The sequence below is a fragment of the Cebus imitator genome, unplaced genomic scaffold (assembly GCF_001604975.1).
Source record: "Cebus imitator isolate Cc_AM_T3 unplaced genomic scaffold, Cebus_imitator-1.0 Scaffold0, whole genome shotgun sequence".
NCBI classification, from domain to species: domain Eukaryota; kingdom Metazoa; phylum Chordata; class Mammalia; order Primates; family Cebidae; genus Cebus; species Cebus imitator.
In genome coordinates, this window is record NW_016107315.1 from 1,577,828 (window position 1) to 1,592,960 (window position 15,133).

At 39.3% G+C, this 15,133-nt stretch overlaps 1 protein-coding gene across 26 annotated transcripts in view; it reads left to right on the forward strand.

The window, feature by feature from the left end:
* The window catches only part of PBRM1 (polybromo 1), a 147,016-nt gene that overhangs the window by 90,026 nt on the left and 41,857 nt on the right, over positions 1-15,133 (forward strand). For 25 of the 26 annotated variants that reach the window (XM_017539828.2, XM_037736327.1, XM_037736075.1 and 22 more), the window contains 3 exons: positions 12,092-12,277; positions 13,519-13,676; positions 14,338-14,601. In XM_017539828.2, the coding sequence (XP_017395317.1) occupies positions 12,092-12,277; positions 13,519-13,676; positions 14,338-14,601 (608 nt within the window). The remainder of the gene's footprint in view (positions 1-12,091; positions 12,278-13,518; positions 13,677-14,337; positions 14,602-15,133) is intronic. The other variant, XM_037736363.1, reaches the window with a different exon arrangement.

A 15,133-nucleotide genomic window follows, 5' to 3' on the forward strand; every position in this document is an offset into this window, starting at 1 on the left:
AAAAAAAAAAAAAAAAAAAGAAAATGTGGTATGTATACACTGGAATGTTATTTGTCCATTAACAAGAATGAAGTCACGTTATTTACAACAACATGGATGGAACTGCAGATCATTACCTTAAATGTGCCAGACACAGAAAAACAAATTTTGCATGTTCTCACTTACATGTGGAAACTAAAAACATTGATCTTGTGGAGTTAGAGAGTAGAATGATTGATACCAAAGACTGAGAAAGATGGATGGGGTACAGATGAAAAGAGCAACAAACATGGAGTTAGATAGAAGGTGAAAGTTTTAATGTTTGACAGCAGAATATGATGACTATAGTTAGCCACAATGTATTGAATGTTTCAAAGTAGCTAGAAGAGAGAACTTGAAATCATCCTGACACATAGAAAGGTTACTCAAGGTGATAGCTACCCCAGATACCCTAACTTGATCATTACACATTCATGCAACAAAATGTCACTTGTCTCCTGTATTTATATTATGTATCAATGAAAAAACAAAAATCGTGATTGCATTTAATATCACTGAAATGCACACTTTACATTGGTTTAAATGGCAGATTTTGTTATTAATTTTTTATCACAATTTAAAAATGTGTTTAAAAATAATACATCCATGAAATGTTAATGTTTTTATAAAAATATTTTTATCATATACAAGTGAGATTGACAGTAAAATTTTTTTTAATTTGATAGGCATTTTATTATATACCTGTTGACCCTCTATATGTTTATAGCTAGATAGGAAGAACAAGTTACTTGTGTTGAATACTACTATAGGCTGACTATAATTAACAATTTATTGTATATTTTCAAATAGCTAGAAGAGTGGATTTTGAGTCTTCTCAACATAAAGATATGATAAATGCTTGAGGTTATAAATATGGTAATTACCCTGACTTGATTGTTTGGTTTTGATTTTTTAAGAGACAGGGTTTCTCCATGTTGGTCAGGCTGGTCTTGGACTCCTGACCTCAGGTGATCCACCTGCCTCGACCTCCCAAAGTGCTGGAATTACAGGCATGAGCCACCGTGCCGGTCCCAACCCTGATTTGATTGTTATACATTGTGTGCATGTATTGAAATATCACACTGTACCCGATAAAAATGTGTAATTTTTTTTTTTTGGTGTGTATATGTATGTGTTTGATGGGATCTCATTCTGTCACCAAGGCTAGAGTGAAGTGGCATGATCATGGCTCACTACATCCTCGACCTCCTTAGCTCAAACAAGCCTCCTGCTTCAGTCTCCTGAGTAGTTGATACTAGAGGCATGTGCCACACTAGGCTAATTTTATTTTATTTTATTTTAGAGATGGAGTCTCGCTCTGCTGCCCAGGCTGGAATGCAGTGGTGCAATCTCAACTCAGGGGAGTTTTCATCTCCCAGATTCCAGCAATTCTCTTGCCTCAGCCTCCTGAGTAGCTGGGATTCCAGGCGTGCACCACCACACCCAGCTAATTTTTGTGTTTTTAGTAGAGATGGGGTTTCACCATGTTGGCCAGGCTGATCTGGAACTCCTGACCTCAAGTGATTGGCCCAAATTGGCCTCTCAAAGTGCTGGGATTACAGGTGTGAGCCACTGCACCTGGCCTAATTTTTAAAATTATTTGTAGAGACAGAGTCTTGCTGTGTTGCCCAGGCTGGTGTCAAGCTCCTGGGCTCAAGGGATCCTCCCTTCTCAGATTCTCAAAGTGCTGGGATTGCAGATGTGAGCCACATGATGATTATGTGTCAGAGGAAAATAACAAAAGCCCAAAAAGTGGTATGTTCATACAATGGAATATTATTCTACCATAAAAAGGAATGATATTTATGCTATGTAAATGAACATTGAAAACCTTATGCTAAGTGAAATAAGCCAAAGTGAAAAGGACAAATACTGTATGATTATACTTTTTTGAAGTATATAGAATTGGCAAATTCATGGGGATGGAAGGAAGAATAGACTTTGCCAGGGGCCAGGTTGCAGAGTGGAGAAATGATTGTTTAGTGATTAGCGTTTCTGCTGGGGGTAATGAAAAAGTTTTGGAAATAGTTTGTGGTTATGGTTGCACAAGACTAAGTATAATTATTGCCACTGAATGGTATACTTAAAAGTGGTCAAATTGATAACTGTTTTGTATTATATGTTTTACTACAATTATTAAAAACTAATAATATACCAAAAATCATTGAACTTTAAATAGGTAAATTATGTGGTATGTGAATTATATCTCTATGAAGTTGTTTTCCATTCAGAGAAATATTAGAATACAAAGTTGAAGAAGTCTCCCAAAAGTAGAACAACAGCAACAGAAATAAAGGAAGAAAAAGATAACTAAAAGATCAGACCAGAATTCAAATAACTGTAGGACATAATTCCACCAAGCTGTCTGCCATTGTATAATAATGTTTCCCTTCCTTTCACTTTTCAATAACATCTTTGTCAGCCCTTCCGAGCCTTCAAATTGACAAATCTTTAATGTCCAGCTTTCTACTAACAGTCTAGTTGAGGCAGTCTAGGCTTTTTTTGTCACGCTTCTCAAAATTCTTCCAGTCTCTGCTCACTGCCTAATTCCAAAGTCACTTCCATATTTTTTAGGTATTTGTTACCACAGCATCCCTGTAATAGGTACCAAAATCTCATCTAAATATTATCAGCTCAAAAGTTCCAAATTTCATCATCTAAATTGTCTAAACTAGGTATATGAGTCAGGATCTGGGTATGATCTATTCTAGGACACAATTCCTTTCTGTGAGGAACTGAAAAATTAAGAAAACAAGTTCTCTCTCTTCTTAAAATACAATGATGAGAGATGCGTGAGCTAAGTTCAGGACATTTCTGTTCAAAAAGGAAAAATGGTAGAAAATATCACCGATTCCAAGCAATTTTGCAATCCAGATGGGCAGAATCCATTGGGTTTCTAGGCCTAATAATATTCCTCTGCAGCTCAATACTCTCTGAATCTTTCTTTTTCATGAAAGATAGCACATGTTTGTAACTAAGTAGTTTTATCAACTTGTTTCCTATTTCTAGCATTTTGGGGCCTGGACAGCCTTCTTGTATTCTGTGCTCTCGTAAGCCAGCTGAAACCACCTGTACTCCCAGCGCTTTGGGAGGCCAAAGCAGAAGGATCACTTGAGTCCAGAAGTTCAAGACCAGCCTAGGCAATAAAGCAAGACCCTGTCTACAAAAAATAATAACTAGCTAGGTGTAGTGGGTACACGCCTGTAGTTTCAGCTATTTGAGAGGCAAAGGTGGGAGGATCGCTGGATCACTTGAGCCCAGGAGTTCGGGATTGCTGTAAGCTATGATCTTGCCACTGCCCTGAAATCTGGGTGAACTCTGTCTGTAAAAAACAAAAAGAAAGTTCTGATCTCTCTTTCCCTTTAAGTACAACTGACAGTGTTACTGTTGGCATAAAATTCTCAAGAGCCTTATAGATCTGTTGTATATTCACTTGATTAATCAATTGCTAGATAGCAAGCTTCACCAAAATTGGCAGAACTTTTAAAATATATATATATAATGCCAAGAAGCAGGAGATGGAGCAAAATGGCCAAGTAGAAGCCTCCAACAATTGTCCTCCCCACAGGAACATCAGATTTAACAGTGTACACACACAAAAAGTACCTTCATAAGAACCGAAAATCAGGTAAACACTCACAGTCCCTAGTTTTAACTTCATATCACTAAAAGAGGGTAGAAAAGACAGTTTTTTTTTTTTTTCTTTTGAGACAGAGTCTAGCTCTGTCACCTAGGCTGGAGTACAGTGGCACAATCGGCTCACTGCAACCTCCGCCTCCCAGGTTCAAGCGATTCTCCTGCCTCACTCTCCCAAGTAGCTGGGACTACAGGTGCCTGCCACCATGCCTGACTGATTTTTTTATTTTTTAGTAGAGACAGGGTTTCACAGTGTTAGCCAGAATGGTCTCAATCTCCTGACCTCGTTATCTGCCCTCCGCAGCCTCCCAAAGTGCTAGGATTACAGGCCTGAGCCACCGTGCCTAGCCGAAAAGATAGTCTCTTGAATTGCTAGCACCACCTTCTCCCATACCCCAGCAGCAGCCATGTGGCACAGAGAATCCTTGTGCTTGTGGGAGTTAAAACACAGTAATTATGGGATTTGTATTGGAACTAAGCAACACCAGGCGGATCTCATCCAATGCCCACAGAGGGAACATTCAGGCCAGCCCTCACCAGAGGAGAATTGTCCAACCCAGTGGTCAGAACTTGAGTTCCAGCAAGCCTTGCCACTATGTGCTAAAGGGCTCTGGGGTTCTAAATAAACTTGAAGGGAAGTATAGGCCACAAGGACTACAACTATTAGGCAAGTCCTAATGCTGTGCTAGGCTCAGAGCCAGTGGACGTAGGGGGCATATGACATGGTGAGACACCAGCAGGGTAGCCAGGGGAGTACTTGTACCACCCCTCCCCAACCCTGGGCAGCTCAGAAAAAGATTTCTTCCTTTCACTTGAGAGGAGAGGGAAGAGTAAAGAGGTGTTTGTCTTGCAACTTAGATACCAACGCAGCCACAGCAGGATAAGACACTGGCAGAGTTCTGAGGCACCCATTCCAGGCCCTAGATCCCAAGCAACATTTCTAGACATCACCTGAGCTAGAAGGGAACACACTTCCTTGAAGAGAGGAACTCGGTCCTGGTGGAATTCATCACCAGCTGACTAAGGAGCCCTTGGGCCTTGAATAATCAGTGATAGTAGCCAGGTAGTACACACTGTGGGCCTTAGGTGAGACTCTGAGACATGCTGGCTTCTGTACCCTAGCACATTCCCAGCTATCGTCAATGGGGAGAGACTCCTTCTCTTTCCACTTGAGAAAAGCAGAGGGGAGAGTAAAGGGGACTTAATCTTGCCGCATAGGTACTCCCTTGGCCACAGCGGAGTAGAGCACAAAGAGGACTCTTCTGGGGGATCCCTGATTCCAGGCTTTGGCTCTTGGATGGCATTTCTTGATCTCTCCTGGGTCAGAGGGGAGTCCACTATCCTGAATGGTGAGTCCCAGCCTTGGCAGCATTCATCACAAGCTGACTGAAGAGCCCTTAGCCCTTGAGTGTACATCAACAGTAACCTGGCAGTGTTTCCTGTGGGCTTGTGGCATTGGGGGCCATGGAGGAAGACTCTTCTGCTTTTGGAAAGGGGAGGGAAGAGTGAGAAGAACTTTGTCTTATGACTTGAGTGTAAGCTCAACCGCGGTAGAATAAAATACCAGGTAGATTTCTAAGGTTTCTGAATCTAGGACTTGGCTCCTGGAAGGTATCTCTGGACCCACCTGGGGCCAAGGAGAACTTGCCACCCTGAAGGAAAGTACACAGCCTGGCCAGCTTTGCCACCTGCTAATTGTATAGCCCTAGAGCCTTGAGTGAACAAGGGCAGTAACAAACGATATAATGAAAACTATAAAAACATTGATGAAATAAATTGAAGAGGACAGAAAAAAAATGGAAAGATATTCTACGTTCATGGATTGGAAGAAGTGGTATTGTTAAAATGTCCATACTACCCAAAGCAGTCTACAGATTGAATCCAGTTTCTATTAAAATACCGATGACATTCTTCACAGAAATAGACAAAACAATCCTACAATTTATTTTTTATTTTTTTGTTTTTGAGATGGAGTCTTGCTCTGTCACCAGGCTGTAGTGCAGTGGCACAATCTCAGCTCACTGCAACCTCTGCCTCCCGGGTTCAAGGGATTCTCCTGCCTCAGCCACCTGAGTAGCTGGAACTACAGGCATATACCACCACGCCCAAGCTAATTTTTATATTTTTAGTAGAGACAGGGTTTCACCATATTGGCCAGGATGGTGTCTGGACCTCGTGATCTGCCTACCTGGCCTCCCAAAGTGCTGGGATTACAGGCGTGAACCACCACGCCTGGCCACAATCCTGCAATTTGTATGGAACCATAAAAGACTGAAAATAGCTAAAGCTATTTTGAGCCAAAAGAACAAAACTAGAGGAATCACATTACCCGACTTCAATTTATATTACAGAGCTATAGTATCTTAAACAGCATGGTACTGGCATAAAAACAGACACACAGACCAATGGAAGAGAGTGGAGAACCCAGAAACAAATCCACAGATCTGCAGTGAACTCACTTTTGACAAAGGTGTCAAGAACATATATTGGGCAAAGGGCAGCCTTTTCAATAAACAGTGCTGGGAAAACTGGATATCCATATACAAAGCAATGAAACTAGCCCCCTGTCTCTTGCCATGTACAAAAATCAAAATGGATTAAATATTTAAATCTGACACCTCAAACTATGAAACTACTGAAAGAAAACTAGACTGGGCAAAAATTTCTTGACGAATACCCCACAGACACAGGCAACCAAAGCAAAAGTAAGTGAATGGGATTACATCAAGTTAAAAAGCCTCTGCACAGCAAAGGAAACAAAGTGAAGGAAAACCCACAGGAAACAAACCCACAGAATGCGAGAAAAATATCTGCAAACTATCCATCTCACAATGGATTAGTAACCAGAATATATAAGAAACTCAAGCAACACCTTAAGAAAATCTAATAATCCAATTAAAAAGTGGGCAAAAGATCTGAATATACATTTCTTAAAAGAAGACATACAAATGGCAAACAGGTATATGAAAAGGTATTCAACATCATTGATCGTCAAAAAAAGACAATGAGATATCATCTCACCCCAGTTAAAATGGGTTTATCCAAAAGCCAGGGCCTGAAATCAGTTCCCCAGAGTTAGAGCACACAGTCCAGGAGTCTTGAGCTGAGCCTTGGCCCCCTAAAATCTCCTAGAAACGAAGCCCATCAACTGAACCCATGCTCAAACATCTAAGGTCATAAAATAGGGTAAAAGAATGAAAAAGAAAAACAAAAAACAGCAACTTTAAAGATTGAAGAAACATTAGCCCACAAAGATGAGAAGGAATCAGCACAAGAACTCTGGCAACTCAAAAAGCCAGAGTGCCTTCTTTCCTCCAAGATCGCAATTAAGGAAATTCAGAGAATCCCCACAGAATAATTCACAAGACCATCTCCAAGACACAATCATCAGATTCTCCAAGGTCAAAATGAAAGAAAAACTAATAGGTCACCTTCAAAGGAAGTCTAAAAGGCTAACAGTGGACCTGTCAGCAAAAACCCTGCAAGCCAAGAAGAGATTGGAGGCCTATATTCAACATTTTTAAGGAAAAGGAATTCCAACCAATAATTTCCAGCCAAAGCAAGCTTCATAAGCAGAGGAGAAATAAGGTCCTTCTCCCTCAAGCAGATGCTGAGGAAATTTGTTACCACTATACCTGCCTTACAGTAGCTCCCAAAAGAAGCACTAAATATGGAAAGACTGTTATCAGACACTACAAAAACACACAAGTATATAGACCAATGACACTATAAAGCAGCTATACAAACAAGATTGCTTCCAGCTAACAGCACAATGACAAGATCCGATCCACACATCAATACTGACCTTGAATGTAAATGGGCTAAATGCCCCAATTAAAAGACACAGAGTGGGAAGCTGGATAAATAAGCAAGGTCTAATGGGATTCTGTCTTCCAAGAGATCCATCTCTCATCCCATGAGACCCATATGACACCCATAGACTCAAAATAAAGAGATGGAGAAAAGTCTGCGAAGCAAATGGGAAAACAGAAAAAAGCAAGGGTTGCAATCTAATTTCAGACAAAACAAACTTTAAACCAACAAAAAACAAAAAAAACAAAGAAGGGCATCACTTAATGGTAAAGGGTTCAGTTCAACAAGACTTATCCTAAATGATATATGTACACAGCACAGAAGTACCCAGACTTGTAAAGCATGTTCTTAGACACCTTCTGAGAGACTTACACCCCCACCCAATAAAAAAGAAAAAGGTCCGGGTACAGTGGCTCACGCCTGTAACCCCAACACTGTGGGAGGCCAGGGCAGGAGGATTGCTTGAACCTAGGCCTTCAAGACCATCCTGGGTAACACAGCAGGACCTCATCTCTTAAAAAAAAAAAAAAAAAAAAAAAACTCCCACACAATACTGGGAGACTTTAACACCCCACTGACAGTATTAGACCATCAGAGCAGAAAATTTACAATGATATTCCAGAACTGAACACAACACTGGACCAAATGGACTTGATAGACATCTACAGAACTCTCCACCCAAAATCAACAGAATATACATTCTTCTTATTACCACATGACACATACTCTAAAATCAATCACACAATTGAACAATCCTTAAAAATATTATATTTGTTATATGTTAAAAATATTATGTGTTAACAATCCTTAATAAAACAATCCTTAAAAAATGCAGAAGAAGCAAAATTATACCAACCATTCTCTTTGACCACAACACAATAAAAATAGAAATCAAGACTAAGAAAATCACTGAAAACCATACAATTATATAGAAATTAACCAACCTGCTCCTTGATGACTTTTGGGTAAATGATGAAATTAAGGTAGAAATCAGGAAGTTCTTTGAAACGAATGAAAACAAGACATAACATACCAGAATCTCCGTGACACAGCTAAGGCAGTGTTGAGGGAAATTTATCACATTAAACACCCATATCAAAAAGGTAGAAAGGTCAGTGGCCAGGCACAGTGGCTCACGCCTGTAATCCAAGCACTTTGGGAGGCCAAAGAGTGGATTGCTTGAGGCTAGGAGTTTGAGACCACCCTGGCCAACATGGCAAAATCTCTACTAAAAGTACAAAATTTAGCCAGTTGTGGCAGTGTATGCTTGTAGTCCCAGCTATTCTGGAGGCTGAGGCACAGGAATCACCTGAACCCAGGAGGCAGAGGTGGCAGTGAGCTGAGATCGTGCCACTGCGCTGCAGCTTGGGTGACTGAGCAAGACTCTGTTTTTGAAAAAAAAAAGAAAAAAAGCTGGAAAGATCTCACATTAACCTAACTTCATAACAGAAATAACTAGAAAAGCAAGAGCAAACTAACCCCAAAGCTAGCAGGAAAAAAAAGAAGTAATCAAAATCAGAGCTGAACTGAAGGAGACTGAGACAGGAAAAAACATTCAAAAGATGAACAAATCTAGGAGTTGGTTTCTGAAAAAATTAGTAAGATAGACACACTAGCTAGACTAATAAGAAAAGAGAGAAGATCCAAGTAAACACAATTAGAAACAACAAAGCGGATGTTGCCACTGACCCCTCAGAAATACAGATAACCATTGAGACTAATCAACACCTCTATGCACACAAACTAGAAAATCTAGAAGAAATGGATAAATTCCTGTACACATACACCCTTCCAAAACTGAAACCAGGAGGAAATTGGATCCCTGAACAGACCAATAACAAGCTCTGAGATTGAATTAATAATGTATAGCTTACCAACCAAAAAAGGCCCATGGCCAGGCAAATCCACAGCCAAATTCTAGCAGATACACAAAGAAGAGCTGGTACCATTTCTACTGAAACTATTCCAAAAAACTGAGGAAGAGGGACTCCTCCCAACTCATTCTTTGAGGCCAGCATTATCTTGATACCAAAACCTGGCAGAGACAACAGAAAAAACTTTAGCCCAATAGCCTTGATGATCATTAATGTAAAAATCCTCAAGAAAATAACTAGCAAAACAAATCCAGCACCACATCAAGTAGCTAATCCACCATGGCCAAGTAGGCTTTATCCCTGCGATGCAAGGATGCAAATCAATAAATATGATTCATCACATAAAAAGAAATAAAGATGGCCGGGTGTGGTGGCTCATGCCTGTAATCCCAGCCCTTTGGGAGGCCAAAGAGGGCAGATCACCTGAGGTCAGGAATTCAAGTCCAACCTGGCCAATGGTGAAACCCCATCTCTACTAAAAATAAAAAAATTAGCCAGATGTGGTGGTGTGCACCTGTAGTCCCAGCTATTCAGGAGGCTGAAGCAGGAAAGTCACTTGAACCCCGCAGGCAGAGACTATGGTGAGCCAGGATCGCACCACTGCACTCCAGCCTGGGCGACAGAATGAAACTCTGTCTCAAAAAAAAATAAAGCCATGCCTGTAATCCCAGCACCTTGCGAAGCCAAGGCAGGTGGATCATGAGGTCAGGGGTTCAAGATCAGCCTGGCCGTGATGGTGAAACCCCGTGTCTACTAAAAATACAAAAATTAGCCAGGCATTGTGGTGGGTGCCTGTAATCCCAGCTATTCAGGAGGCTGAGGCAGGAGAATTGCTTGAACCTGGGAGGTACAGTTTGCAGTGAGCCGAGATGGTACCACTACACTCCAGCCTGGGCATCAGAGCAAGACTATCTAAAACAAAACAAACAGAACTAAAGACAAAATCGACATTATTTCAATAGGTAGAAAGGCTTTTGACGTGTTAAAAACTCTAAACTAGGTATTAAAGGAACATACTTCAAAATATTAAGAGCCATCTATTACATAGCCATCCCCAACACCATATTGAAATGACCAAAAGCTGGAAACATTTCCTTTGAAAACTGACACAAGACGAGAATGCTCTCTTCCACCACTCCTATTCAACACAGTATTGGAAGTCCGCGCCAGGGCAGTTAGGTAAGAGAGAGAAATGAAGGGCATTCAAATAGGAAGAAGGGAAGTCAAACAATCCATGTTTGCAGATGACATAATTCTGTATCTAATAAACCCCATAGTTTCAGCCCAAAGGTTCCTTCAGCTGATAAACAACTTCAGCAAAGTGTCAGGATACACGATCAGTGTACAAAAATCACTAGCATTCTTATACACCAACAGCAGCCAAGCCAAGAGCCAAATCGGGAACGCAATCTCATTCACAATTGCCACAAAAAGAAGAATAAAATACCTAGAAATACAGCTAACCAAGGAGGCGAAAGATCCCCACAATGAGAACTACTCACTGCTCAAAGAAATCAGAGATGACAAAAACAAATGAAAAAATATTCCATGCCCTCGGATACAAAGAATCAATATCCTTAAAATGGCCATCCTGCCCAAAGCAATTTACAGATTCAGTGCTAATCCTATCAAATTACCAATAACATTCTTTACAGTACTAGAAAAACTATTTGAAAATTTAGATAGCCAGGCCCGGTGGCTCACTCCTGTAAATCCCCGTGCTTTAGGAGGCCGAGGCGGGCAGATCACTTGAGGTCAGGAGTTCAAGACCAGCCTGGCCATGTCCCTGTCTCTTCTAAATACAAAAAATGAGCTAGGCCTAGTGGTGTGGGCCTGTAGTCCCAGTTATACTAGGGAGGCTGAGCCAGGAGAATACCTTTGAACATGGGAGGTTGCAATGAGCTGAGATTGCACCACTGCACTCCAGGCTGGGTGACAGAGTGAGATTTCATCTACAAAAAGAAAAAGAAAAAAGGCATTTAATGTTGTTTCAGAAGAATAAATAAATAACATTTAAAATGCTTATTCTTAGCTCTTCCATTTATGGGAAGTTAACCTAAGGAAGTAATCAAAGATTTGGGCAAAGCTTTATCCTCAATAAAAACCCTATGATATTTGCAAATGATAGCTTGTACTGGAACTATTAATAAGTTTTACTTAGCAAAAATAAAAGACACTTTGAAAAGCATTTTCTCTCAGGACAAGTGTTCATGATATATTAAATATATGTAGTTTATAGTATATTGTAGAATATATGTATTCTATATTTCTTCAATTCTAAGACTACATTAAATGTGTCATATTCATATAATAACTGTTGTGAAATGAAACACATTCAGAAGTATTAAAGTGGAGATGAAGTATATCAGAGATTATCTCTAGAATTACTTAATTTGAAATGACATATGTGCTTCTTTGTGCCTTTCAATGTTACCCAAAATGACCCCATGATCATATATTAGTAAGGTGATGTTTTTATTCTATACATCCTTTGTATGCTTATATATTCATTTAAATTAATGGTGGCTGTAATTCAGAAATACAATTTTGGGTAGGGGCTATTTGGAATGTGAAGATCATACTATTGCTGATTCCTGCCTTGAATGTTGCAAATGGAATTAAATGTATTATTAGCATGTGTTGTTTGAATCCTACATCTGACTCCAGCATCCCTTTTTGGAGTACCTTTTTCATTTATTTATTTATTTACTTACTTACTTACTTATTATTTATTTATTTATTTACCTAAGAAGCTGAAAAGAGTGAAGATTCCTCTGGTGCTGCAGGCCTCTCAGGCTTACATCGCACATACAGCCAGGACTGTAGCTTTAAGAACAGCATGTACCATGTTGGAGATTATGTCTATGTGGAACCCGCAGAGGCCAACCTACAGCCACATATAGTCTGTATTGAAAGACTATGGGAGGATTCAGCTGGTAAGATTGTTTTAAATCAAAGGACAATTTAGTGAGATATGAGTATTTGACTCCTCCTTGCTCCTCAGGGAAGAAAATTTTAACTCAGACTTTTTATGCCTTTCTATAATAATTGTTCAATATATCAATAAATGTAAGCAAGCACCTATCATATGAAAAACATAGGACCTATTGGGCAAGTATCACAATTGAGTCAAAAGAAACACAACTTCTTAAAGTCTGGTTGAGATTCATTCGTTCAATTGATACTTACTGAAAACATATTTTGAGTCAAACTTTAGGTAGAATGACAGAGATTCAGAAGAACAAAAAGCTCATGTTTTTTCCCCTGCAAAACTACTCTAGTAAGGAAGATTATGAGTAAAAAAGAAATTATTATAGAATGATGTGCCTTGGCTTAGAATTTGTTTTCAAAAAGGCTTTCCAGAACAATTGCCTGTAAATTGAAAACTGGAGTATGAATAGAAGTTAATGAAGCCAAAAGCTGGTGGAAATGTGATGCAGGCAGTCCAGTTCTTTGAGCTGCCTATTACATGAAATATTTTTGTATTCCTTCACCAGAGAGCTAAATATGTCCTTCAGTAGTATCTCTATATCCTTACTAAAGTGCACAACTCTAGGTAAGTACTAACCAGAACTGAGTGGAGCAGGTCTCATCACCTGTCCTCCTCATTATATATTTTATACGGCTTTTAATATGAAGAAGAACCCGGGCAATATGGCAAGATCCCCTCTCTATAAAAGTTGAGAAAATTAGCAGGGCATGGTGGCATTTGCTTGTGGTCCCAGCAACTTGAGAGGCTGAGGCAGGAAGATCACTTGAGCCCAAGACGTTATGGATGCATAATATATATAGAGAGAGGAGAAAAGTAGCATGCATTTTTTAGGTCTCATTGCACTTTATTATTTTAGAGTATTATTTCTCCTATAGATAATTATATTAAGAAACTGTAGCATAATAAGCACAGTGCTAGGTTCAGGTCATGGCAGAGTGGATTGATGGTGTATTTCCTAATTTTGCAAAGAATATGTGATTTCTGAGCTGGGAACAGTGATACATACTTGTAGTCCCAGCTACTCAGGAGGCTGAGATTGGAGGACCACTTTGGCTCAGGAATTCAAATTCAGCTTGGGCAACATAGTGAGACGCTGTCTCTTTAAAAAAAAAAAAAAGAAAAAAAGTGATTTCTGTTAACAATGATTCTCTTTCTCTTCCCCCTCCCTCACTCCCCATTTTTGAGGTGAAAAATGGTTGTATGGCTGTTGGTTTTACCGACCAAATGAAACATTCCACCTGGCTACACGAAAATTTCTGGAAAAAGAAGTTTTTAAGAGTGACTATTACAACAAAGTTCCCGTTAGTAAAATTCTAGGCAAGTGTGTGGTCATGTTTGTCAAGGTAAGAAACTCATTAAACCCAAAAGTATCACTCATTCCCTAGGAATAAAATTTTAAAACACAGAAAATACTGATATTTACAAAATTAGGAATTCTGTTTTAAACTATTTTTTAAGCAGTGTCTCTATAGCTAAATGTAATGATTTGGGAAGAAATTAAACTGAACATGGTTATGAAAGATGACTTGCTGCTTACACTATTTGGCTATAATGCAATTAGGTTAAGTTTTTAATATTGCCAGGCTAATTTTTAAGTATGATTTTTTTTGAAAGATAATCATTACAAATTTTCAGTTTGGTTTGTAGCTAATTATGTGTGCTTTTTGTGTATATGTCTCATACAAACACATGATCCCTCTTCAAAGCTTTAAGGAACATTATAGCTATATGAAATGTTCATACATTTTAAAAGAGCAATTGTAAGCTAAATGGAATTATTTGTTTTTATAATTTAAAGAATTTGTATCTAATAAGTCTATTCTGTAGCCAAGGAAATACTTCTAAATCTCTAGTCATTTATTATTTTTTGTTAACTGACAGAAAGTCTGATCAGTTTAGCTTTTGTTTGTGTGGTTCGTTATTTGCTTTTTTCTTTTTTTTTCTCTGATTGTTTTTCAGTAAATCCACCTAATTAGTTTTATTCTTGTCTCCCCCACCCCCCAGGAATACTTTAAATTATGCCCAGAAAACTTCCGAGATGAAGATGTTTTTGTCTGTGAATCACGGTATTCTGCCAAAACCAAATCTTTTAAGAAAATTAAACTGTGGACCATGCCCATCAGCTCAGTTAGGTTTGTCCCTCGGGATGTGCCTCTGCCTGTGGTTCGCGTGGCCTCTGTATTTGCAAATGCAGATAAAGGTGATGATGAGAAGAATACAGACAACTCAGAGGACAGTCGAGCAGAAGACAATTTTAACTTGGAAAAGGTATGCAGGTGCTCCCTTTGGCAGCACATATACTAAAACTGGAAAAGGTATGCAGAAAATAGCCACACAGAAAAAAAATTTACATCTCAAAATATCTATTCCAGAAAATAAATGAATAAAGTATTCAAACTCAGAATTAGAAAGAGTAACAACACAAAACCTTAAGCAAACAGAAAGAAGGAAACCATAACAAAAAGAAATTTACACTTTGAAAACAGTACATTAGAATTTAAAAGTAAATCAGGCTGTGTTGCATTGGCTCATGCCTCTAATCCTCTCACTTTGGGAGGCTGAGACAGGCAGATCACCTGAGGTCAGGAGTTCGAGACCAGCCTGGCCAACATGGTGAAAACCCATCTCTACTAAAAATATAAAAATAAGCTGGGCATGGTGGCGCGTGCCTGTAATCTTAGCTACTTGGGAGGTTGAGGCGGGAGAATCACTTGAACCTGGGAGGTGGAAGCTGCAGTGAGCCAAGACCATGCCACTACACTCCAGCCTGGGCGACAGAGTGAGACTCCATCTCAAAAAA